The sequence below is a fragment of the Emydura macquarii genome, unplaced genomic scaffold (assembly GCF_026122565.2).
Source record: "Emydura macquarii macquarii isolate MOO-44397 ecotype Brisbane River unplaced genomic scaffold, CSIRO-AGI_Emac_v2 contig_306, whole genome shotgun sequence".
Classification (NCBI taxonomy): Eukaryota; Metazoa; Chordata; order Testudines; family Chelidae; genus Emydura; species Emydura macquarii.
The window spans coordinates 10,602,425-10,629,727 of NW_027130443.1; the positions used below are offsets into that span (position 1 = coordinate 10,602,425).

General features: G+C 39.8%; 1 protein-coding gene and 1 long non-coding RNA gene across 2 annotated transcripts; one reads left to right on the plus strand and one right to left on the minus strand.

The window, feature by feature from the left end:
- On the plus strand, nt 1-26,440 carry LOC137157477 (uncharacterized). Its single transcript, XR_010921127.1, has 3 exons — nt 1-119; nt 25,389-25,421; nt 26,244-26,440. It is a non-coding gene; the product is annotated as an uncharacterized lncRNA (long non-coding RNA).
- On the minus strand, nt 2,354-9,497 carry LOC137157469 (uncharacterized protein KIAA1958-like). The gene is made up of 3 exons (XM_067554727.1): nt 9,401-9,497; nt 7,782-9,006; nt 2,354-3,941 (listed from the first exon to the last, which is right to left on the minus strand). Exons 1-3 carry the CDS (start codon nt 9,467-9,469, stop codon nt 3,094-3,096), a joined length of 2,142 nt encoding a protein of 713 aa, XP_067410828.1. The 5' UTR covers nt 9,470-9,497; the 3' UTR covers nt 2,354-3,093.
- Nucleotides 26,441-27,303: the final 863 nt, after the last annotated feature.

Here is a 27,303-nt window from a genome sequence, read left to right on the forward strand (position 1 = left end):
GAATGTTTACAAATGGTTATCTCGTATACACGGAAGTCTCATTGATGTCAATGGAGTAAGGGTAAAATATCATGCCCTAAAGAGCAATGTCCATGAGTAATGTGGTGGAAAGTCTGGAGGTAAGAGATGGTTTGAACAGCATAATTGTTTTCTTCAGTATGAGATTTGATTTACTCTCAATAGAGTAACAGAACATCTGTGCAACAATCTGCAAGGGAATGATGTTATTCTGGTCCCTACGTGTATTCAGAATTGGATGTATTTACATAAGCAAAAGGAGTGCATTTATCTAACTTCTTAGTCTCTTTAGCCTGCAGAGCCAACACCGCTAAGAGAGTAACTAGGAATCTCTTGCTTGCTCAGACCAATTGGTTTCACTTGGGTAAATTGATGGGTGGCACTGAGACTGCACAGGTGCTAAGGGGCTTAACTGGAAGACAGAGGGGTTGCCCAGGTGCTAGTGAAGGCCTGCTTTGGCCTGCAGAATCTTTATGAGGATGCAAGTGAAGGAAGGCACCTACTTTGAGTCAGGTCTCATGTTGGGTTTGTAAGGCTAGTAGTTTAGAAACGTGTCTTTTTACTTATAAAACTAAGTTTCTTTGCAAGGGAGGCTACTGAGAACCAATAAACATGGAGCCCCCGATCCTGCTTTTATATGGTAACTTCTCAGGGTAAGAGTGTATTTTAAAACTTTTTGCTAGTGATATCAGTGAAAATCCTTCCTTGCTGAAGACTCTGGAACTGGATTGCTGAGGATGACCATCTACAATTAGTTTAATTATCTAATTACTTGAAACTATTATTCAAATCTGAGCTGCTAAAAGCAGTCCTGCAAAATATCTATGTAAAGCAGCAGACCTAAGTGGCTTTATGCTTATTTTCTCTTCTACGAGTAGCAATTAAACCCACCGCTACTTCAGCAAATCTATACAGAATGCTACCAAGGCAAGTGACGTGCACTCAGCTAGATTTTTAGCTTAAAAGCACCATGAGGCAGGAATAGATGTTACCTGTGACAATCTATATACAAAAGCAGAATACAACTGCTAGCAAAGTATGGAATTAGAAAAATAAAGTGTGCCAGATGATGAACCTGTGCTTCTTTCACAACCCTACCTCCTTTGTGCTACTTCTAGGGCTCTCTTTAGGTTATGTTTCCTGCACAAATTTTCTTGCAGGTACAAGTATAAATTATGAATTTCCTATCTAGGTTCCTATACTACCCCCATCTGAGTGCCTTCCAATCATGCATTAAGTGCCATGACAGATATCTGCCACATCTGGTTTGTTCTTTCTCTCATCCTGCCCCCAGGGGAAGTTTGTGTGTGCAGAGTTTGAAGGTTTTTTTCTATGAAGATGCTTCTCTGTGTTTATACTGGAGACGGTAAGGTCAAAGTGCATCTTGTACTTTGTGATGGTCCTCCAAGAAAACGAATTATCTTTGCTTTCTAGAGCCTTACTGTAAGTTGCCTGTACAGGCTGGTAGTGTTTTGATATGTAACAGCCCATGTTGTTAAGAAGTATTGATTTGTCTGAGAAGAGATTAAGTGGGTTCTGATGACTCACTGCCCCACCTGGATATAATGGAGGTAGGAGTGGCTCTAGTCTCTAGGGAGAGGCTATGGACACCCCACTCCACCCCCTGAAAGTTCTGAGCTGCTCTTTATCTTGATCTTGGCTTTACTTTATTAATAAAGCCAAATCCCCCGAAAGGGAGGAGTTTGGATTTCACACTGTTTGCAGAGTTTGGCCAAGGTCCCTGCTCACACTGCTACTTATATAGAATCTATGTATATGTGAACTTATGTCTGAGATACTAAAAATGCTCCAAACTCATTTTTCAAAAAACGTGGCAATTCTGCCATAATGACTCACAACAGTACTGCAGGCTAATCTACAGCATAGGGAAGCCAGGAAAAAATGGGTTCTACCGTGAAATCTGCCACTGATTAGTTATGTAACCTTGGGCAAATTAGTTCAATCCTCTCTTTCAACATCTGTAGAAAGGGAAGAAAAATTCTTATTCAACTTTGTGAACTACTTTGAGATCTATGGATTAGAAGCATATATACAAGATTGCATTCTACAATGGGATCCACCCACCAAGATCCTTATGTCTGCATGGAACACCACAGCAGTCAGATGGACCTCATATAGTTAGATTCCTTACCAGAATCAGTTCCAGAGGTCACTTGAAGAAAATTCAATATCTGATATTATTAAAAATAGTGATTTGAACAATGGGAAACAAGAGAGACCAGTGTTGGATGACTGGTTTAATTTCCTTGAAACAGACTGACAGTAATGAAGTAAAATTTCATTTATTGTGAAATGCCAACAATTATGACTGGACATTAAGAAAATACATCTGTTAAACAACATTTGAACTGAAGTAAAGCACTTTACTACTGACTGTAATCCTCTCCAGACTATGGTTATCATACAGAGGAAAACAGCTGCTATAAAACTTTTCAGTGCTATTGACTGCATTTGTGGGGTTGGTAACTTATTAAAACATTTTCTTCCTCATTTAGGAAAATGAGAATTGATCTAAACACTTTGTTTTAAACATTTCTGATTAGCTATAGATTAGTAGTTGCCAACTACTGGTGATCTTTCATCATTCTTTTTCCTTCACAAAGCCAACTCCACCTGTTTAGCTTTTTATTGTAAAAAGAGAGAGATGAATTACACATTAGACCACAAATTCAGTTTACAACAGGGTCAATTCCTCACATACTGAACAAACCTGTAGTTCTCAGCCAGGGTATTCAAACACAGGTCCTTTCAACATTAACATTACTGAGCTAATTCAGTAAAACATTAACTTTTTAAATCCGGGATTTAGATTTAATTCAGGAAATAGAAGGTAAGAATGAATTCTATTTGTGGTCTTTCTATTGATGGAAGTCCATGCTGACAATGAAGGTGGTATTAAATTTAACACCACAGCTTTTTAAGTCCCTTAGGGCAACCTCCTGAGGAGAGGGGTTCTCTCTCTACCTATAGTAACTGCTGTCATTTTAAACAACTCCAAAACTGATTTAAAACACTTATACCAAAACAGGCACAGCAGAAATCAAACCGATACTCTTATTTCATGGACCTTTTTTCAGATCCTTTGACTAGCTGGACAATGACTTTCATCATTTTCTCCATTTTGGTTTTTGTCAGTGATTTTCTACAGTACCATATTTGGTCCCATATGCAGCACAAAGGCTTAGGAGATAAGTAAAATGGATCACAATAATGAAGCATATCCAATGGCCTCCTCTTAGCATACTCCTTATAGTCCCAGACTGGACAGTTGCCTGGATTATCAGGTTTGGCATAAATACATAAAACTGACTCCTCTGTGCTTGCCTGTGTGTTCAGATCATCTTTCCACTCCAAATACTCTAATCCCTCCTCATTCTTTTTTAACACAATCTGCCCCCACCACAGATTCGCAGTCTGATAGTGTGTGTTTGCCCCAAAACCTCGAATGATGTTTACAAGCATTAGATGCAGAAATCCTTCAGGATGCATTCGACTCAGTATGCCCTTTTTACGAAGATCCTCTACATCTTTATCTGTCAGGTTTTCCAAAATATTCCAGTCTCTCTCCCTCTCCTTCTGTGCAAGATGCTGGTATTTTACTTTTAAAGCTTCCTGAGATGCTGTAAATTCAAACCCTTTAATCACATTATACTCGTACTTGTGTTCCTTGAGGTATCTGTCTATACTGCTCTGAAAGAAGAATAAAGAGTTGGCAGAAAAATCTGTGCCATTCTGCTTCCTGACTCTAGTGTAGAAGGAGGCTAGGTAATTATCAAGGTCTGCAGGTGGCAGTGTGAAGATCTCACGCATTTCGGAAGGATACTGTGAAGCCAACCAGTCTCTGAACATTTTTATGTCACCAATATTACGAATTCTCTTACTCTCCGACTTCTTCAATGTCTCTAAAAGATAAGAGACAACTCTGTGGATAGAAAGAACTACAGCGGCTATCAAAGGTCTGTAAGGAGATGCAAAGCCATGTTCACTTTCCTTTTTAAAGCATTCAAACATTCTGGGACTTTTATGATCCTACTCCCTTTAAGTTTTGATTTTGATTTTGTGATCACATCCTCCCACCCGTCCCACTGTTTTGTCCATCGGTTGTATCCCGTCTGACACCTCAACTGTAAATTCTCTGGTGCGAGGACTGTCATTTTCATTATTTGTCTGTACAATGCCTTGCATGATGGGGTTGCTGATCCTTGATTGGCATTCCTAGGTGCTAACATATCAAATATTTAAAACTTCACAATTCAAGGGGAGCAGGCTTAGGCCCTAATGAAATTTTACACTGCTCACTGAAATTCATCCCTGTGCAGAGGGACATCTTAAATGACATGCCACACTTAAGACCTCAAAATAGGTCTTAAGGTGGAACTTTAATTTGTGTGTTGGCCCTTTGTTAGGAAGGGGGTGAATTTCACCTTGTATGATCTAAATATTGATACGTAAGGGTACAATCTGCAGCTCTTCCTCACAGAACTAGTTACGTGACTAAGACCTAAAATGTGGATTCTGAAACTTGAGCAATCCAAAAAGGGATATTGTATATAAAAATGTCTCAATTTGCAACTACTGTCATGTATATTTTATAGTTAAATAAGTCACAGTAGAGAGTCAAATTTTGTTCTGTTATGAAATCAATGCAGGCCTCAGGATTTGGTCCAATATTAAGCTGCACTTACTTTACAGGTCAATGTACTGTACAAGCCATTAAGCAGAATATTATATATTTCAAAGTGGGCTCCAGCCCTGAAACCTCTTTATTAAAAAGGAGCTCTAGACATGAAACATAGACGTCAGCTGAAAGTTAGCTCTACAGGCTGAGACTCAGGGAAAGCATACCACTGTCTTAAAACAAAAAAAGGAAAAATATCTCTTTAAAAAGGATAGCCAGGGTTTATTTCTCTGATTGCTAGGAGGATATCACATCTACGTAAGTTCCATGTAGCCTGCAAGGTGCCTCGCTTCGGATGAAATTCACCCCTACACAGAGGGCCAGCCCAAGGTCTATGCATTGCCACACCCCTCAAAGCGGGATGTGAATGCTTCTCCTCCCCTACTTTTCAAGTCAATCTCAAAAAATGGTAGAGATGTTGTCTGAACTCATGTGCGTGGCATCGGTTAGCCAGGTATACACCCTAGGGGGCCTCACTGGAGCGTTGCTGTTGCTGGATCTTTAGGTAGCACTTGGCAAGAAGGCCTTTTCTTTCAGATGTGGACCTCACCAGTCACCCTCAACTTTGCTACCTTTAAGATGAATCACTGTAATGTGCTGTGAGGATGATACCTTGCTTAAGACCATTTGGGAACAGTAGCTAGTGCAGAATATAGCTGCCCACCTAGCGAGTCGCATTTCTCATAAGTAGCACATGATACCACAACCCCATTGGCTACACAATGGTTTACACGTGAAGTTTAAGGTGGGTTTTCAAACCTGGGCAGCCCTAAATGGTTTGTGCTCCCACCTACCTGTTTCTCTCCTCATGTGACTTCACTTCCCTCTAGGTATGGCACATTTGTTTGCCTGCAGGATGTGCTGCAAAGGTCCATGTACTCTCCTGTGGAGTTTTTCCAGGTGTGAAGAGGTGGGTGTTGAGTAGGGTTCTGGAGCTGATGGCCGTGAATGTCTCTTGTTGGCATTGAGTCATTTGGTACGTGGTTTTTGCTTTAATTACTATTGTTTCTGCACAGAGAGTGTGGATCTACAAATCTAACTATAGCTGCTCTGTTTTGCTAAAGCTATTGAGTGGTCTACTTGAAGAAATAAATGGCTTGTAAATCAATAAACTGAGACTGCAAGCAAAGGCTTCGATTGAGTCATAAGCCATTTTATCTTATTGTTCAGCAGAAACAATTATTGCATAAATATTCCCAGGTGAATTTACAATGGCTGTTGAGGAGATACACTATCAAGTCAATTTAAAAAATACTCTAACAATGTATGCACCAAGTGTAGTCATGCTGCAGTTATTTAGTTTGTAAGGGCTTGTCTAAACAAACATCCTATCTTGATCCAAATTCACTTTCAAGTGTAGACAAGCCTTAAAACACTATTTCAGCACTCTGTTCAACCAAGAGAGCACTATATCCAATCTTCTGCATCACAGAATCTTACGGCAGCTTTTCTCTGTCTTTAATATACTGGCTAATTTAGCAATATGTACAGCTACCCTCTACTGCATGAACTGAGAACCATTCAGGCATGTCATATGCCCTAATGATGGTTAACCTAAAGACTATTGTTCTTTTAGCTCAAGTGGCTGGGGGCCTGTGACCCAAGAACTATCCACGTTCTACCATGGCTTGCTGGCACTGTGATATCTCAACAGTCACAATGTACAGTTTAATGGCAATCGTGAAGTCCTAAGGGGCCTTGGATCTGCCACAAAATCCAGATACACATTTAGTAAGAAGTACCACCCTGAATTTTCATATTGCTCTTGATGGCCATGAGTCAGATAGAAGGAGTCATCGCACCAAACCATCGTGGAAAATGAAATCTACAGCCCCAACTTTTGGGACTGTTTGCCTGAACTTTCAAAAGTTGGCTCTATAGCTGCACCTGAATTTTTGCATGCATAAAAAGCATTTGCATACAGATCAGGGACACATCCAGCTGCCAAATATTTATGTGAAGCACTGTTTGCGAGCAAAAAAAAAAAAAAAAAAGAGGCAAATTTATTGGCTCTACTGAATCCTTTTAAAAAACTTAGCCCTTTGCTGCTTATTTGATGTTTTTAATCACTAGATTAAATCAGTATGTATGTAACTGGCACTCAGAATCCATTACAGTCACACCTATGCTAAAATCACAATTGTGCTCCTGTTCACTTCTAAAATGAAACAGATTCATTCATTAATGGTTCCCAATATTTGTCAAGAAGGATAGTTTCTGTTCAATAGCTAATACATACATTGTACAACATCCATTTTTTTTCTTGTACAAGTCGATAACTGTCTGGTTTTTAAATGCTACCACAATCACATGCCACATTTTAGTTATTCATCAAAAGGCATATTCTTAGGAGGAATCTTATGATATTGTTTATGTAAAAATGTGCTCTATGCTGACACATGGCATGTGAAAAGCAAGAAGTGAATTTATTTTGCAAATAAAAAAGCCCAACCATTTTTAGTTACCAAAAAAATTTAAGATCCCAAATCATTAACAGGATATACAAGACTTAATTTTTTTTTTAATAAATGGCCTTAATATCTTCAGCCCTTTTTAAAAAGGGGGTGAAATTCTGGGCCATTGAAGTCCATGGGAATTTTGCCACTTATTTCAATGGAGCCAGAATTTCTCCTGTGATTACTGCATTAAATTGTCTTAAAATTCAGTTCCTCTTTCTCTTTCCTGGGGTATGGACTCATGTCTCCCCTGGTTACAGTTTATTACAGGGATCACATCTTAAGAGGTACAGTGTGGGTTGCTATTGTGGTAAAATCAAAGACCAAAATGTTCCAACTTGGATGGCTAGGTTTAGCCACCTAAATATATATAGGGCATCTAAATAAAGTGGCATGATCTTCAGAAGTGCTGATTGCTTAAGGTTCCTATTATGTCAGTGGGAGAGGAGAGTATTCACCATTTCTGGAAATTTAGGCGCTTTTATTTAAGTGCTCAAATATGGATTTAGGTGGTTACATGGAACCACCCAAATTGGAATATTCTAGCTAAGGAGACTTAAACTAAAAAACCCAAGCCCACCCAGGAATAAAACTCCAGAAATTCTTACTTTTGTTTGAAGAGACACACAGACTGTCCTCAGAGTTTTCATTCTCAAGATCAGGCAGAGCTAAAGAATTTGCAGCTTTCGGTGGTCCTGGCTGTTCGCTCTCCTCAGTAGGTATTTCGGAACGGTTCCCAGCTAGCCCTATTCCTGATGTGGCGCACACAGACTGGCACAGCTGGAGCTGCTGATGGACAGCTCCAGTGAGTGTAGTGTCATAGAAAGCCATGAATGCAGGTGGCTCAAACTGGGCCTTTGCTTCCATGTTGGAGACAGGAAATGGATTTAACTGTTCTTTGGATGCTGTTGACTCACAAGAATTCCCTGCTTTAGAGGTTTTGGTTTTGGACTTTGTGGGATGAAGAGCAGTTAACTTCAAGCAGTTGCTTTCCAGGCTCCTATGATCACTGTCTTCTAAAGTTTCCTGTAAACAGGGACTTCTTGCAGCCTTTTCTTTAAAGACAGAAACTGATGTCTGGATGGCTCCCTGCTTGCTAATGATCTTCTTACCATCGCCATGCATGTGTAGTTCTTCCTCAGCAGATGCTGCTTTATTCCTGAATACTCTTTCAGAATCACTATTACTTCTGCATCTTTGGTCTCCTGCATCTGCTTCAAATTCTTCTTCATCAAAGATGTCTTGCAGATCGTCCCTGCTTTCTAGCTCTTCGTTACCTTGGTTAGTTTTGGCAAGACAGCCAATTGATGGGAGACTTAGCTCTGTCACAAAGCATGACCTCATGGAGTAGCTGTCTTTCTGAGGAACTACTTCACTTTGCTTTGCTTTTGACATTGCTCTATCAGACATTACACAGAATGTGTCCTCATTCTTCTGCATTATCTCGGGGGATCTGCTACATGATCCCATGTTAACTGAGTCTGCTTTCTTTTTCTCTAAAGGTGAGGCTATCCTGTATTTCTTTTCACTTAAATCTTGTTCCATTGACCAGGAATCATAGCTTCTGGACCTCTTTTTCCGTTCTGCAGCTTCCTCCCTTTCTTCCCTGCTTCTGAAGTATAATGCCCCACAGGGCCAGTGATAGGCATGTCCAGATTCACATATCCATAAAACAGAATTGTCCCTGGTAGGATGTCCCATATTCTGTACAACTTCCAAGCCTGGGATTTGGCTGCATATAGTTCCGTGAGTATGTGCCCAAGTCACTAAATTAGATAGATCCGTGCCAACCGAGTTGACATTGTTGTACATATCATCACAAATGTTCTCATTCTGCAAGAGTTAGAATTATCTTAAGATATGTGAGGAAAAACAGGATGGTTTTAGCAACTGTTAGGATTGAGAACAGCGCTCACGATCTATTTAAATTTTAAATATTATTAGAATAATTAACTTGATGAAACTTGTGATACTTTTATTTGAAAAGTCTTTGAAAAGTCAAATGACTTTTCAAATAAGTGTTCAGTGGCCCTGTACAATAATTTCTTAATTGTTTTATCTAATATGTATCTAATAAAATGAACTCCAAACTACTCACAAGAACAAACAGCAGGGAACTTTTCCATAAGGAAAAGGGCAAAGGAAATGTTTTTATTGGGGTTCACATAAATATATATATTTTTAAGCAAAGTCAGTTGAATGGCTAATTCAATTTAAGTGTACTCACCATGCTGTTGGTTTTTATTTTATGGACTATGCTTTCAATGGGGTTCAAGGGGTAAATGTCTCCATACATTTAAATAGTCCTTCCTGTCACAGAACCTACAATAAGTATAAATATTTTTACTTTTTGGAGGCAAGTTGCATTCCACTAAACTTTTTTAATATTCGTAGCACAAAATAAATGGATTTACTCATATCAATTTAAATGGAAACAAAATAGGAATTATGAAAACAGAATTTTTTAAATTTAAATGTTCCTCTGTATTACTGGACACCTAAACACACTAGCACTGTGATAGGTCTTAATTCTCCAAGCTGAGGAAAAAGCAGAAAAAGAAATATAAATAGCGAAAAGCAAATTAATTTTTTTAAAATTATTTAACTTTTTAATAATTAAAGTTGCTAGCTAACAAGTGAAGGATTTTTTGTGTAATTTGTCCTTTTATCCTAATAGATTCTTCTGTCTATACATGGGGCTCTTTTGAAAATCCTAGCCTTAATGAATACCTGTCTGGTGGGATGGAGAAGAGACTCCGGCAAAGTTACTGTTAACATATACATGGTGGCAGTGTCAAGAGTGTTTATTCAGGAAGAGCCTGTCTTCATGTACTCCTTCCTGCCTACAATGGCTTTTCCAGACTGAATAAGAGCTCTGTGTAAGCTCGGAAGCTTGTGTCCCTCATGAACAGAAGTTGGTCCAGTAAAAGATATTATCTCACCCACCTTGCCTCTACAATGGCTTCAGAAACCATCCATCTACCAGTGCCTAGGGGACAAAGAGCTATTTGCTTTGATGTTCTACCTCTGCCCCCCTGCTGAGCTCACTGGCCTGGTTTTGGGCAGCAGGGCAAGCAGAGCTGGAAAACTGACACCAAGGAGTGTTGGCTGGATAAAAGCAACAGCCTCTCCTGGGAGAGGTTAATTGTTTGGGGGTTGTTCAGGAGAACAAACCTGTGCAGACAGATACCCGCTAGGAGGCTGAAGATGCTAAGCCGTCTTAGGTTTACCATGGGGGGGGGGAAGGGATGGTAAGATAGGCATGTGTCCAGTCTATTTGTTTTTACAAAATCTCTTTCTCTGATGCTTAGTTCCTACTGGTGAGATTAAACAATACTTTGGGGTAGGCTGGGTGGTCACTATATTCCCCACAGGTCAGACTCCTGAAGGGGTACCGAACCCAGTCGGACCTGCTGGGCAAGAATGGTCGATGCTCACAGTGCGGTAGGCCAGGGCCTGGTCTGACGGGGGGAGAATCGCATGATTCCAGTGCATGTAAGCTAAAGGCGTGAGTCCTGACGGCTGTGGGTATGCATCCAGAGAGGGTTCAGCGATGCAGCTGGCCTTGTAGTCCTGACACCCTCTACCCATAAAAAGCAGGTAGAGGGAGGGGGTTGGGGGAGCCAGTGCATCTCTGGGGAGGGATTGGCAGAGACAGAGGAGCTGGGGATTGAGGGGGGGGAACTGGAGGGAGTCTGGGGCATTCAGGTGGTGGGGGAGGGGGAGTCAAGAGGGTTACTGGGATAGTGACCCTTGGTGTGGGGCAAGATCCTGCCCCTGCTCCTCCTTTCAGCCTGTTCCCTTCTATCCCTCCCTCCCCTCCACGCACAGCCCTCACTCCCTTGCTGCCTGCCCCAGGCTCCTCCCCTTTGCCCCCAAACCTCCCTGGCAGGGGCAGAGGTGTCACTGCAGTGCTTGCCTCCTGCACCTTCACGCCCAGGCTGTCTTGGTTCAAGCTGGGAAGCAGTGGGAGAGGAGGAAGGGAGGCAAGCTCGGATGTTTGCAATTCCTCTGTCACAGCGGCCCCTGGTAGCAAGGAGGAAGAACTGGTCAGGGAGATCACTGAGGCTGGCTCCAAGTCATTCCAGCAGGGATCTGGGGAGGCGACAGTGGAGCTGCCCCAAGGTATCAACAACCACAAGGAAAATTTTAAATATGCTGTGCAGAAAACCCATCGTCGGAAGGGGGAAGGAGGCTTTAAAAACTGCCTAAAACAATGAATCAAAAATGATGAGGGTACTAGTTTTGAAATTCTCACATTTAAATTAAACATTTCTTGGCCTAAATTTTCAAAAGTGGCTAGTGATTCTGGGTGTGTGTGCATGTGCGCGTGTGTGTGAATGTCCAATTCAACGCATTTCAAAGGGGCCTGAATTTCATAGGATGCATGCTCAGCTGTCTCCTGCAAGGTACCTCAAAAACTGAGGCACCCAAAATCACCAATCACTTTTGAAATTGTGAAACTGATTTATTCTACATTCATAATTAGATGGAGAAGTTATTGTGGTTCATGATATAGGAAGTTTCAGGGAACTTTCAATGTAACACAGACTTACTGCCCCTTTATTTGGTTATGCTTCTTGCATTTGAACAGATCTTAAGGAAGTTTCTAAGTGACCTTTGTTTTGGTTAAAGTTCCTTTTTTCCCTTCTTTCCTAACAGTCTTGTTTCTGTTTCTCTTTAGTCTTTTATTGCCTATCTCACAGTTTTAGTTCAAGAAGCAGGAATAACATAAGCAAATACACAGGTCAAGGGCATTTCCATTTCCTGATGAGACAAAACTGGAACAATCCTAGTTTAAAAAAAAACAAAAAACCCAGGATTTAGAGCACTGTCCACTTAGTCTTCTGAGGGACAGCAAGTTCCCAGTGCATGTGCCAGCTTTGGGAGACACTCTGCTAGAAAATGCTACTCCACAGAAACCTCATTCATGTTTCTGAAATGTGACTGAACATATTTCCATAGAATCAGGCACCATTTTGTTTTGACTTCCATCAGAACCCAGATCATCTCCCTTACAGTTGCTCTGAATTACATCTCCTCTGTCAAGGGCCTCATACAATGCCACTATTCTTGCAGCGTGACTAAGCTCTTCAAGGCAAGTATTGTTATTTTATTTAAGTATGACAGAGCTGGCAGAGGAGTGCCTGGATCCAACAAAATGTAACCAGACACTAAAAACGGATGTAGTATGGAGGAAAATTAAATATATCCAGTTATATAAATAGAGCCTCATATTTTATCACACTGAGAAGGAGCATAGGGGGGAACTGAAATTAAAGGGAAACTAATTATGGAGCAGCTTGTCAAATAGTTTTTACTAAAAACTCTAAAATATAGAAAATAACTTTAGGTCCTGATCCTGCAAACACTTACACATGTGAGTAACTCAATGGATGTGAGTATTTGCACAAGGGAACTATTTGCATTATGAAAAGTTGCATGCAAGTTTGCAGGACTGGGGCCTTATTTTTGCACAGGGTTTTCTCTAGGCATCCCTCTTGGAATGTTAGGCCCCAATCCTGTATTGTATATGGGCATGCCTCCACAGAGCTCATTGCAGGATTGGGGCCTTACTTTGGTCCATCTTCCATCACTGAAGAACTGGAAGGATGCAGGATGTCAAAAGTGCATTTCTCACAGACTGTAGCAGTGTTGTCAACTCTCACAATTTTGACACATCTCATAATATTTGATCTTCGTCCTTAAAGATAAGGCACTAGCTTCCAGAGTCATGTCTTCAGTTTTAATTTATTTAAATAAGTGTCTAGGCCTTATGGTTGCCAAAAAATGCCTGAATTCAAAAATCAAATAAAAACACAAAATGTGTATAGGGTTGTTTTTTTTTGTTTGTTTTTTTAAACCATGATTTTGGGGTCTTGACTCATGATTCTTGAATGCTTCAAATTGACAATCTTGCAGCAGTAATTTGTTTTCTGAGAACAATAGATGGCAACAAATTTAAATAGTGCCCAAGGAAAAGCAAAAAAATTTAAATTAACAGATCTCTTCCACCAGAGGGTGCTAGGCTGTTAATAATATTAGGACCTGGCTAGGAAGAGCCAATTGATTTCAGTCATATTTTAGGCTTACAACCAATCCAGACAGAAAGCATTCCCTTTGTGTGAGAGAGAATGACTGAAAAGAGTGTTTACACATCTCCCTTTGGTCTAAACCTAAGAAGGAAAGCAATGTCCTGACCCTGATTCAGAGAAAATCTTACTCTTAATCCATAGTCCACTCTTCTGCTAAATTTAAATTTTTGCAAGGGTGAAAATACCCTCCCAAAATTTTGTTCTCCAGAACTGCAAAAAAAAAAAAACCAAAAAAAAAAAACCAACCCCAAAACCCCCCCCAAAAAAACCAGCAAAAAAAACCACACCGCCCAACTACACACATGAAGTACTACATACACCTAAAAATAGCAACAATTAATGTAAAGTCCTCAGAGCTGCTCAGCAAAGATGACTCTACAGTAAGTTTGCTATCTTAATGCTAAAACTACAGTGCAACTCTAGGTTGACTAATGTTGTTTTAGCTGAATACAGAAATATTTCCATGTATAACCCTTGTATGTGACAGGTTTGTATCTTAGTTCTTTTCTATCTGGCGGAAACTTGGCATAAAAATTCCTCACTCTGAGACTGCAGATTTTGCCCCCTCAAAAAATCCCCCCCTAACTGGGCATTTATTTATTTAACACTGGTTACCAAAAAAGTTGCATTATTCCAATTCCAGATATTGCTGAGCAATTTTTTTCAAACAACCAATCGAAAAATAGTGAGATAACACAGGTCACTTCCCTACTAATCTATTAACATGTGAGGGAGAGTGGGATGGCATGAGGGGAGCCTAGTCCTTGCACCCCAAAAGGAGGAGATGGGAGGGAGCCTGGAAAAAACAGGGGCTTGGGTCTGCCTGTGGATGAGGGAGGCTTATTATGGTCAGGGATGGTGAATGGTCAAGAGTCTGGGGCAGCCTTGTGGGATTTGGGGGAGAGGTCCTGCCTGGAGCAGCCTCCCACATTCTGCCTTTACTTTCCCTTCCCAACTCCCTTTGCTCTCAGCCTATGAACCTCCTCCATTCTGTACCTCTCCTGCCCCCACTTCCTTGAGCTTCTCAGCTCCCTGCTGAAAGTAGTTGTCTTCATCTCATCCCTGCTGCCAATGGTTCCATGATGGCTGGGCCTCAGCAGAGGGAGCATTGAGAGAGCAGGGAAAGAAAGTTTCCCTATCCTCAGTGCCAGTGTCCGCTAGTGGGCAGGCATCAGTGTCTCCACACTCTCTGGATGCAAAAGATTTGAGCAGGATTGCAGGCAGATGTTTCAATGCATGCCCCTTGGCTGCCTTGCAAGCTGTCTCAGTGTCAGGCTCAGCCTCCACAGTGCGCCTAGCTCATGGGCATTTGATACCCTCACTGCCATATGATGCTATAGTGTTTTCCACTCCTTGCTCCAAGATCATCAAGGTGCTTCAGCAACCCTCTCACAGAGCAACCATAGTCTTTGGGGAACAGTACAATGGCCTCATGGAACCTGGAGTGATAGGAAAGCCTTGAAATAAATAGAGGAGAGAGGGAATTGGTCACAGGCCTTCAAAAATGACACAGCAGAATTCCAGTGTGCTGGTCAAATGATGCAGGAGTGAAATGGGAAGCAGATAAGGAGGCAGTTTCTCTCAACATTTTCAAAAGCATGAGGATCAAATTACTACTTGGGCACCCAGCTTAGGGAGTTGAGGGGAGTTTGCAGAAACAGGAATTTTTAGAACTAATAATTAGCTGTGCCAAAATTGCCCCAGTACACAATACTCGATGTGGTTTTCAAAAGTGCCTTTACAATTCCCCTGCATTGGTCTGACTAGAAATACTCACAAAGTGCACACTCACTTATATAAATAATCACTTAGGCCTGGATCTTCAGTGGTGAGCAAAGCTCTTGTAGATCTGTGTTTATATCTCCCCTTTCAGCTCACCACAAATGTGCTGGTGGCTTCAGGTGTGAGCCTGTGCATCTCTATGACCCATGCCTCAATGAGGGTGAAAAATGTCCTCTGAAGCAGAAAGATCCTCTGAGGAGGGTACAAACACCTCCACCTATGATCCTTTGCTTGCCATCTTTGCTCATGATTTTTCATGATGCTCAGTCTCAGCGTGATCAGACACTGTCCCTCCTACCCCTTGCCTCTCCTAGCTCTATCTGAATTTCAGCTCTGCCTCTCCTTCCTTATACTAACCTATAACTTCCTTAGTAAATCCAGTCTGTCTGTCTTTGTCCATTCACATCTATCCCTCTCTTGTGTGGGTGTGGTGGTGAAGGAGAGGATCCTCTTACTGTGATGTCTGTTTTCAGCTTGCACAGACTGAATGAGCCAATGAGCGACTCTTGTTCAAAGACCTTAACCTGCATGTCCTGATTTAGAGCTTGTCTGCACAAGAAAGTTGCACTAGTTTAATCAAAATGTAATTTAAATCAATGGAGTGAAACCGGTGCAAACCCCTGTGTGGGCACTCTTATTTTGGTTTGAATGTTTTCGTTTGTTTTTTTCACTTTAGCTTAAGCTGATTGGGAACAGGTTTAAGTAAACTAGAAAATGCTGAAATTAATGTAAATACAGGGGTTTGCACCAATTTGTCAGTTTTAAACACTGATTTAAGCTAAATGGGTGCAATCTTCCAATGTAGACAAGGCGTTAGTTGTGTCTCTAACATGACTACTTTTGAGCACCTGGACCAACATTTCAGTGTCCCAAGCCCATCTGAAAATACAGTTTGGTCACTAACCCTTCTGCCCACAAATTCATCCAACCCCCCACCTGGACTAGTTAAGCCAATAGGCTCACTGATAACTAGGGCACAACTAAGTACTAGTTTTAAAAATCACCTGGGTACTCTGCTCAAAAGGCTATTTGCATTTGGCCAAGCTTTTAGAAACATAGGCCTCAATTATTAAAGGGTTGAGTTGTAATCAGAGGAGTGCTCTTTCTGTTTATGCAAAACCCTTTTTGCTTCTTTTGTGACCACCTGTGTACTTAAGTCCTCACCTATGAACCTTAGAAAGAACCTTGATGATTGAGTTTTTATTGTTGCTGAAGAATCTGACCACTTTACAAGTACAGAATTAAATGTAGTGCTATTATAAAATGTAGCACTATTTAAATATAACTTTTATGGTCTGATTTTAAAGTCATTATAGCAAGGAAATTCAATTAAATGAAATTTAAACTACACTAAAATTAATTCATCCTCTTGGAAAAATATTGTAGCGCTATCACAATGGCAAGAGCATCCTATTTTATAAGACATCTACAATACATGGGTAATAAGAAGCTAAAGACAGACATTCTGTACTAAAGATACCATTTTGGTTTTTTTGGCTTAATTTGTTAGTTATATTTCAAAGTTTAATCTTATTGATCTATGCTGTGCCTGCAGAACATGCACAAGCATGCAACGGTGTATGCAAAATAAGAAGCTGATCTTACAAATGATGATTGTGCATACAGGTACACATTAATTGATGCAATTACCTAGTTTTGGGCACACAGGTTAAGCCCCTATGATTAACACTTCAGGCCCAATTCTGTAAGGTACTAAGCACCTCCTGCATGGTGCTATCTGTCTTTATGTTAACATTACACTCACGGCCATAGTAGCTGAATATCTTACCATATTAAACGTTCTAAAGAATATTATGTTGTTTTTCATTCCTTTGGCTGTTGAGGATTGAGTGCCCTCAATTCCCACTGACTTTAGCATCTTGCAGGATCAGTCCTTTTGTCCTCAATGTTATTTTAATGCTCTAAACATATTTTAATATGCAGCAGAATTGGAAATATACACTACACTAACTTCTGATGAGTTGAAAAGTCAGCATAAACTAAATAACATCAATGATTCCTAGCATGAGGCAAGCAGCAACATTCACTTTCAGAGACTAGCTGGAAATGTGAAAATAATTTTATGTAAATAAGTAGCCAGCCTTTTGTGCATTAAAACACTTCCACATTAGACTCATTGTTTAGTTTATTTATGATACAAGCCGTTTCTCTTAATGCACTTCCATCAAGATAGTTCAAGTAAGAGTAATGGTAGTTTAATTATCAGTCCAAAATTGGAACATTAGTTCTCAACATTTTTCAGCTGAAACATAAGCAAATCCTCATGCCACAGCAGAAAAACCGCATAGCTGTGGGAACGAAGCACCACTGTGTTTTTTCCATTACATAACGTCCTTCAGGAACATATGGGCCAGCAAACAGAAGATGTACGCTGCATAATTATGGCGCTGACAAACCAATTGAACCTCAGCAGCTGCCACTGGGGAGGTTTCATTCATTCCAGTATTATTGCCTTTTAAACTTAAGTGGCACTGGAACAAACACATCTTTGATCCAAGTAGGAAATCACTTGGAGCTTGGTGTTTAATAGAGCTTTAGACTGGGAAAATGATGTCTTTATTAGCCTGTGTGACAATGCAGGACTCATGGCAGGCATAGTATACACAAAGGTTTGGTGTCTGAGCCCTATTACTCTTTTGGCTGTGCTTAGGTATATTTGTTACTATGTCAATACAGAGATGATGACAATAATACATTGTGCTTCAATAGCACATGCAGTGAGCATCCCTGACTCTGCAGGGAAGCTTAAAGGAGCTACACAACTCTCACAGCAGTACCAGCTGACTGATTCCAAACAGGGTGAAGACCTCCCTGTAGCCTGAACAATAAAGGAGTAAAGGGAGCTGGAATAGCTTCCACACTCACAACTCCCTCTGCTGATCACTTTATTTCTCTTTTTGTCTCCCAAGGCAACTCCACAGGGGTTACTGTAGCCTGAGGCTTAGAGTAGCCTCCATAGGACATCTACAAGGAATAGAGAGGGCACCAGGATCCCCACAGTAAGTCATCACGCAGTGCATAGGAGATGGCTGGCATGAGCTCCCCAACCCATCCAGGAATGTATAGGTCCACTCCATGCCCTTTCTATGCCTGCCTAGCCATCCTCATGATTACTCAGGACTGCACACAGCAGCAGTGGGAGAAGGAGGGAGAGTGTAAGGAGCACCCCTACCACTTACTCTAGCAAAAGATACTGTCAGTATTTATCCCTAAGAGAAAGATGATCCCACCTTCATTTTGATGGAATGTACTTTTCATACTCAACATAAAACGATTCACTGTGTTGCATTATATAAATTCAGTTATTTACTTATGAGGTGCTTAGCTACTATGGTAAGGAGGGGCCATAGGACACCTTTGATGGCACTAAAATGTCTGATAGTAACTTTGTTGGTATAATTTCATGGCAAATGTTAAAAAGCCATATGAGGACTCTTCACACAGCTGTGTAATGTGTATGCCAGGATATGCATTATAACTTGCAAGCTTAGAGCTAAATCCTACCCTGAATGAGAGAATCTGATGCAGGGGAGGTAGTGGTGAATTGTCAGCTGCATGTTCAGCATGAAGTTGTTCTGTCCTGCCAGGGCAGGATGTCTTAGAACACGTTGCTGCTGACGGTAGCATATTATCTACTTAGAACCTAACCTTACCCCTTTTCCTGCGTACCACACCCCTGCAGACCACAGTACACAGCCTGATGTGTTATAGGGGGGCATTATGATAAAAAGGAGAAAGCCTGTTGTCTGTATCCTATGCAACTAGGATTAGAAAGGGTAGGATTTAGCCCTTATACCACAGCATAATGGAAAGTGCATCTGCAAGCCTTGCAACAGTGTAGTTATTGAAAATCTAATAAATCAAAACCATAAAAAGATCAATAATGATTCAGTGAATACAGGCAGAGCAAACTAATGCTCAGAGTTCCTTCATTAGAACAGTTCATCAGCCTCTGGTTGTGAAACATATTAGGAAAGATGCCAGTGCTCTCCTTCTGAAAAGACAGTATCAAGCATGTATTTTTTAAAATACATTTAACTTCCCTTTTGTGTTTTAACAATATTCCCCTTAAATACTTGAGACACCATTTTAAAACATCCTAAATATATAATGTTTTCAAAAGCTGCTTCAGAAATTCGGAAAAGTACCCAATCAAGCCATGATTGATCAAATTCATTGGTGGATTTAATTTTAAAACAGAAGGACCAAGTTCTGCTCTTAGTTACTTCAACTAAGAGTAGAATTTGGCTCACGCTATGGGCAAAATTTGACATCTTTGGACAAGATAGTGAGTAGTTTGCAGATACATGTCTATACAGAATTTCTTTCTTTTTGTCTTTATAGTGCCCTAGTTTCATTTATATTTGCTGTCATCTAGCATCTGTGTAATCCCCAATTTAACAGCAGATGCAATGTGAGGTGACTTGTTGCCACAAGGACACAGGTGATGAGCTAGCATTTCAGTGAATGATATTGCCATCTGACAGGTGAGAGAGAAATAATGTATGAGCTTTAACTCCACCTTAGTGGTGGTAAGATGCGGTTTCATTTACCACTCTGATCACTTTCACATTGTCAGCTTATGAACCCAAGTGATGAAATAGTTAATATACCTCCATGGCCTGCTAAAAGGTTTGGGGAAAACTGGATTCTCAAAATGACTGAGAACAATCAAGTCCTAAGATGTTAGGGCTTGAGTTTCTGCAAGATGCACAAAGACAGTGGGATCCTAACCTGTACCAGAACTCTTTCTTTAAAAAGGAAACTGGCACCATCATAGGGGGTACTAAAAATATAATCATTGTAAGGAAATGGACCAGAATGCTCTTTCATTTTTTAACAGATTTGTAGCCACAAGGAAGTGATTGAACTATGCACTAATCTTTAATTGAAGAATTGCCTCCTGATAAATGTCTAGCAATGCAGCTATGCAAAGAACAGAAAGAAAAAATATGTTGATTGCTCTGCCTTAGGATAGCACACTGAGATATGCTTGCAAGGATAGATGTTTGTATAAATAAATGTTCATTCTTGACTGTGGAATGCAAACTATGCTGCAGGGTTGGAAACAAACCACTGTGTAAAGCTGAGGCCACGGTAAAGGAAAACAGGAGGGGTTGTGGGGAAAGCCATTTTTAGCAACTTGAGAGAGTTTCTCAAGCATTTTTGACATTTTTAATTATGCTGTGAAGTCTATTCTAAGAACAAAAGTCAGGCCTTTTGAGGGGACTAACAGGTAAATAATTAAGAAACTTAATGCAGATCAGTCTAATCGTGGTGGTGCTGGTTGTGGAATGGGAGAGACCTAGCTTCAGTACAACTTCATATGTCATGCTTCCTGGACAAATGGACCTTAGGTGCATTGTACAAATAATGTGCAAGGCATAATGGATTACTTGGGAGTTGGGGCCCAATCCTGCAAACACTTACTACTGGGATAATTACTACTACTAAGAGTAGTCCAATTGCATTGAACAAGGCAAAGAATGGATGAGTTCATGTTGTTGCTATTTGATCAGAGAATTTCCTGCAAGGCTGAGAAGCATGCATTGCTGTGGTTACATTGGCAAAGTTAGGACCTGTAACTTTGCAATTGAAAAAGAAAAACTAATTTTTTTTTTTTAAGACAAAATATTTGATTTTGCTGAAGGGAATTTCCACAATTTAACAATCACAGAAGCCATGGTGGGGGTTTAGTTTTTTATGTTCATGATTTTCTATTAACTTTGCTAGTGCACTTTTCATGGATATAACATTGAGAAGGGCTTGATGAAATATCCATCCACCTTCCTTACTGAATATTTTTATATTATATACAATATTTTCTAATTCCTTGAGGAATTAGAAAATATTGTATATAATATAAAAATATTATAGTTCCCTCCATCTGGCCTGACTTTGGTTAGGTCTGGCATTGGAACAGAACATGCTTCCATTCATGGCCGAGTACAAATATTACCAAATAGGACGGGAGCAGTTTTGCACACACCCACTCTATGAAGCTGAAGTATGTGTGGTAGATGCCACACTCTGAGTGCTAACGAATAGAAGACAAGGGCTGCTGTGGGCACTTGTACAATATATTCAGTTTAATAGGAACTTTAATTCTATTACAGCTAATGGAAAGTCACAGAGGAGGTATCTAGCTCTTCTGCATGAATCAATCATTAAGGGTGTGAATTATTCAGTGATAATCCACACAGCATGTGCTATATTGAAACACAAAAGAGGCAGTATCCCTAACCCAACTATTCTATTGTTTAATTTTCTTCAACACATTACCTATGCATTATAGGCTAGTAAACAGGAATATTCAAACAAAATCATAGAAGACTTTAAAAGGAGCAAACAAATTGCTTTTTAGCAACAGGACATTATTTGAAAGAGTTCAGATGCTGCAGGCTGGGGAGAACACTATTGTACATTGGGTCACCATAGCAAGGGCAGCCTCTAGAATAAGACTTCTAGCCCAATGTAGCTTCTGCAGGATGGAAAAATTGAGAAACAGCTGTGCAGGGAATTAAGAGTGTGGGGATGGAGATGAGCTGAAATAATTAAAACAAAATTAGAAAAAAAAAGAACAATGTCAAACAGAAGAATCTAATGTTAAACTGGCCCATATCTAATATGAAAACCAATATCTGTATAATCTTGACTAGTCAATAACAAAGTTAAATTCCAGTACACATAACCTTGCTGACATTTATTAAAATAATCAAAAAATCATTGGGCCAGATAGCTGCTGTAATTTCATTTACTTCAATGCCATTATCCTATGGATGAATTTGGCTCATCATATCTTTTTAAATGTCCCATTTGCATGCATTAAAAATAATTGGATCAAATTAAGAAAAGGTTTTGGTTCTAGTACACTAAGGTATACAGTAGTACCATTACATTTGGATTTATGGAGTTATTTTAATTCCAAAACCCAAAAAAGGATACTGAAACCCAGACTGTAGGGGGCATAGTAATGATCCCAAAGCAACTTTGTGACTGTTTGTCTATATTTAATCCTGGAGGAATTCTGTGCCAAAAAATTAAAAATTCTGTGCCAAAAAATAAAAACTGTGCACAATATTTTAAAATTCTGCATATTTTATTTGTTAAAATAACATGATCTAATCACATCATTTTCAATTATTTTGGTAATTTATTTCAAAATACCTGTCAGCACGTATGTCTGTAACAATATAGACAAAAAAGATTCAGGATATGTTTTTTGACAAACAGATTGCTTACTTGGCATATTAATGCAGAACTTGTAATAATTCATTTAAACTACAGTACAGAAACATATTTCCTCAGAAGCAGTGCAAAGGCTTGAGGGAGTCGGGGTAATGGAGGAGCTGAAGGAAAGGGAAGTAATTGCTGGGAAAAAACCTTGGAGTGAACCTGGAGGGTTGTTGGGTGTGGATGGGATAAGTATGGAATAGGTTTCTTTTTTCTTTTTTTTTTTTTGGGGGGGAGGGATTGTTAAGGACTTGTGGAGCCTTCCCCATGCAGACCCTGGCTGATCCCTAGCTTCTCTCATTCAGTCAGGTACATCTGCCCCTGTCCCCATGTGTCCTTTGCACCTCCACTCAGCCACCCTCTCACCCATCCCTATGTGTCTCTGCACCCTCACTCCCATTTAGCTCCTGCCACAGTCTGTTCCCCCACCACTAGTCCTTCTGAACCCCAGTCTATATGCTCCCCAGAAGCCCCATATGCCCCATGCTGTCCATCCTCCCCATATCCCGTACCACCTCACTTGGCCCCATGGGCAGTGTGCTGTGAGGAACACAGCTTCTTCTTTTCCCTGGCTGCAGCTTGTTGCTCTTGCCCAGGAATGGCTGCCCTCTGTTTTGGCATCACAGCAGCCCCTAGTGGGCAAAAAACATAACTGCAGCACCTCTCCAGCAGAATGTATTTTCTGCAGAGAAAAAAAATTCTGCAGGGGACATGAATTCTGCACGTGTGCAGTGGCGCAGAATTCCACCAGGAGTAAATATTACCCTTTTATAAAATTGAAATCAAAATTCACAACTCCAGCCTAACTTGGAGGGGGTCTGATTAAACAATAGATCAATCCACTCAGAAACAGCACTGAGTGGTAGAAAAAGTTCCTGAATTCACTAGCCAGGAAATGGCTGGTTCATCCTGCACAGGAAATGAGTCATCCAAATGCATCCAAGAGGAGCAATGAAGACAGGAAAGTACTGAAACAACATGGACTGATAAAACTGGAATAGCATACACCAGTGGTTTTCAATCTTTTTTCATTTGCTAACCCCTAAACATTTTTAATCAAGGTACAGACCCCTTTGAAAATCTTAGAAATAGTCTGTGGATCCCCAGAGGTCCACGGACCACAGGTGGAAAACCACAGATTACACTCTGTCATTTTGTAATAGATGAAAAAGGGGGAAAGAAAAATTATCATGAGATTCTGTAGTTAAACTTGGAATTTTCATTTGCTCAGTTTTATGCACACAAATTATATCTTGGTTTGATTTGAAACAGTCGTCACATTAAAACCCCCAAATCAAAATTTATAATGGAAACATTGATAGATATTTCAAGTATAGTGTTTGGTGGTACAATGCTATTATTAACTGATCTCTAAAAAACAGGCAACAGGAAGTACCAGCATTTGGGTGTGCCAACAAAGCAATTCTATTGTAAAAGTCTATTTTAGGAGGTTTTTAATCTGGTTATAAAAAATTCACTCCTAGTTGAAACTTAATACCAATATAAAGGTCTCAATTCCAATCCAATTTATTTAGTAATACAGTGTTGCTACTTGTAAGATACAGTTACAGAATGCAAGCCTACTAATTGAATTTATTTTCAATGTTAATGCTTCTGTATCCGCAAACTGTTTGAACGAAGGTGGAAAATCCTCTAATTTCTAACTATCTAGGTTGTTTCTGAACCCATATCTGAGAAATATGTAAAGAAAAAAATCAAACGAGGTATTTTAGCAGTACTGACAGAAATACAACAGGGAGTGGTCTAGCCTAAGGATTTCCAGATTTGTACTATGACATCAAGAATGATACATAAGAGAAAGTTCTGGCATGTAAATTGCTGCAAAAGTTGTTAAATTTTGTTTAAAACAAAACAGCCATGTTAATTGCAGGTAATTATTTAAAAAATAAGGGGACAATGTTTTCCATTTGGCAAAAGGATAGAAGTGCCTTGAGGATGATTTTTTAAAAGTCTAAGGCCTCATTCCTTCAAACACTTGCGTGCCCGTATTTCAGTGATTCCATGCAATGATTTCAATGGGTCTAGTCATGGCAGTAAAGTTATACAAATACATGTTTGCAGGATCAGGACCTAAAAAACTATTATAAACAATGATGAGGATAAGGAAAAATAGAAAGTGACCATGTTTTGGTAACAAATTATTTAGGATGTATTATTGTATGCAATATATATTTTAACACAGATGGAGTGTCTCACTTCTTGGAGAAAGAACAATTATTTGTTTTCATTTATCTTGAAAAGCAGAGCAGCTGTCAGGAAAGCAAGGTCATGGGGTCTGCTGGTTTGCACAGAAAATAACTACATGGAAAAATCACCTGCACGAAGCATTATCAACTTGAAAACCATTTTAAAAAATAAATAGAGAGAGAAAGAGAGAGGGACAAGGAAAATTTCTGTTCAGAATGTGTTAAACTCTGCAAAAGATAACACATACAGGAAAGATATAAAAGGAAAAAAATCTGGGTGTGTCTCCAAAGAACCTTCAACTGAGACATGAGCAACCACAGAGGCTGGGGGTCAGGGAGAGGCTCTGTAAATCAGGCAAGACTCCCCTCTGGCTTATGCAAAAGAAGCTGAATCATGCTGGAGTTTTGCCCATTTTCATTTGGCTGGCTGTTTTTTGTGGAGGGAAGGTGAGGCAATTCCTTTTTCCATTAAGTTTCCTGGTGACTGAATTTTTAAAAAAATGCTTGATGTTAGCTCCAAAGAAAAAATGTATATTACCAGATGGTATATTTGCTCAATGCACTAATGTTCTCTGTGAAAAGAAACAGACATGATAAAAGGATTTTAAAAAAATTCACTGAGTAACTTTATTACCTGAGCAACACCTTTAACCAAAGACATTTCAAAATCAGGCCTCCTTGTTAGGTGTCCATAGGATGTACCAACTTGTAATCAAGTGCTGTAGGAAGAAATCTAGTAAAATGGTGTTCAATCTGAAAATCTGTTTTTCTGATATATTTATGGGAAAACTGAGGAGTGCGTAATCTTAAATAACAAGTTTCAGTTACATTCCGTTCATTCTTTCTGTCTTTTATAAACCACACCATGACTATGCAGAAGATGGCTTGGAAAAGCAACAGCTTCTTGATGGTGAGTGACTGTTTTTGCTCATTCTTTAAATACATTTGATAAATAAGTGGGATATCGGCATACGCTATAAACTGATTTATTTGGTTTAATTTTTACAATTTATCAGTGGATTTGGTGCTAACTAATTTGTTTCTTCCAAGTCTTCCATATTGTGAAATGGGGATAATTGTTTCTTTTCCCTCATCCTTTGGATATATCTATGCTGCAAGCACTCTACAGTGATAGGAGTTTTTCTATCTCACTGTAATAATCCCCCCACCCCGTTTCAAAAGTGGAAGTTAGGTGGATGGAAGAAGCCTTCTGTCAACCTAGCTGTATCTACAGTGGGGGGTTAGGCTGACCTAACTACACTGCATAGGAACAAAATTTTTCACAGCTCTGAGTGATGTAATTTAGGTCAACCTACATTTTAGAAGTAGATCAGGCCTTTGTCATGTTAGATTGTAAACTCTCTGGAGCACAGTCTGTGCTTCTTTTTAGCAAGTAGCATAACAGGGCTTTGATTTTGGTTCAGGCCATTAGGCACTATTGTAATATAAATAAGTATTAACAGATAAGAACTTACCTTTTCCCCACATTCTTCTGTGACATAGGACCAGCAACCAACATAGTGATCCATGTGTGAGGAAAAGTGATGGTATGTTCCAACACTTTCACAACTTTTTTACCTTTCTTTCCATCTGGCAGCAGTAAAAAATGCATTTATGGTATACCTGATCAAGTTGCCTGAAGCAACCTGGAATCAGCAGCCTGAAGGATTTGCCTCCGTCTATGCTAGACTATATTTTAATTTTAATTTTTAAATATGTTCTGTCCTTACAGATCCACCAATGGTAGCAATGACGGAAGTGATGCAGTAAAGAGTTCAGCTGTTTCTACCACTGTGTTGCTGGCACTTTTCTACCCTTGTGCTTCCATTTTTCTACCACTAGTGAAACTATGTTGGTGGAAGTGCAAAAGTGGGAAATTTTAAAGAAAATTTCTAGAGTAGGCACAGCAAGAGAAGGAAACATGTAATATTAAAGGTCCTATCTATACAGCAATCAGAAATCTGTTAGTTACAACCTTTCAAACACATTGTAACCAGTGCAGCTCTGATCCCAGCATGGACAGAGCATTTGAGTCAGTGCTGCAAAAGGGGTTTTCAGTGAGCTCTGGGCCTTCTCTGAATAATGTGGCAGTGGGCAAGAGATGGGGTTATTACAAATCAGAACAATGAAAGTGAATTGCTGCTAGCATTCCAGATGAACAGACATTGTCTATATTTAAGCAGAAAATATTGTGTCTACTGAAGCATATTGCTGTATAGCAGAACAAGCTACAGAAAGGAAACCCAATAATTAAGAACAATGGGAGTTCCGTAGCACCTTAAAGACTAACACATTTCTGTGGGCATGAGCTTTCGTGGGCTACAACCCACTTTGTCAGATGGATGAAATGGAAATCACAGATAAGAGGTATATATATATACATCCAATGGTAAGAAACAACAATGGGGAGGGCAAATGCTAACAAAGTAAATTCAGTTAAAGTAGATGAGGCCTAATCACAACCGTTGATTAGAAGGTGAGAATGTGTGAACAGTGACAATTACTTCTTGTAATGAGATAACCATTCCAAGTCCCTTTTCAGACCCAGTCTGATTGTGTCAAGTCTGCATATGAGTTTCAGCTCTGCAGTTTCTCACTGAAGTCTGTTTTTGAAGCTTTTTTGTAGAAGTATGGCAACTTTCAAGTCAGCTACAGAGTGTCCTGGGAGATTGAAGTGCTCTCCTTCTAGTTTATAGATGTTACCATTTTTTATGTCTGATTTGTGTCCATTTATTCTTTTGTGTAGAGACAGTCCGGTTTGGCCAACGTACATGGCAGAGGGGCATTGCTGG

What these genes read in the sequence shown, in the direction of transcription:
- LOC137157469 (XM_067554727.1), bottom strand. Translation starts at nt 9,469, where the DNA reads ATGTATGGAGACATTTACCCCTTGAACCCCATTGAAAGCATAGTCCAT. An exon ending in AAATAAAAACCAACAGCATG is followed by an intron (nt 9,007 to 9,400) that starts GTGAGTACACTT and finishes TAACTCTTGCAG; the next exon opens with AATGAGAACATTTGTGATGA. An exon ending in GTGTGTCTCTTCAAACAAAA is followed by an intron (nt 3,942 to 7,781) that starts GTAAGAATTTCT and finishes CTTATCTTTTAG; the next exon opens with AGACATTGAAGAAGTCGGAG.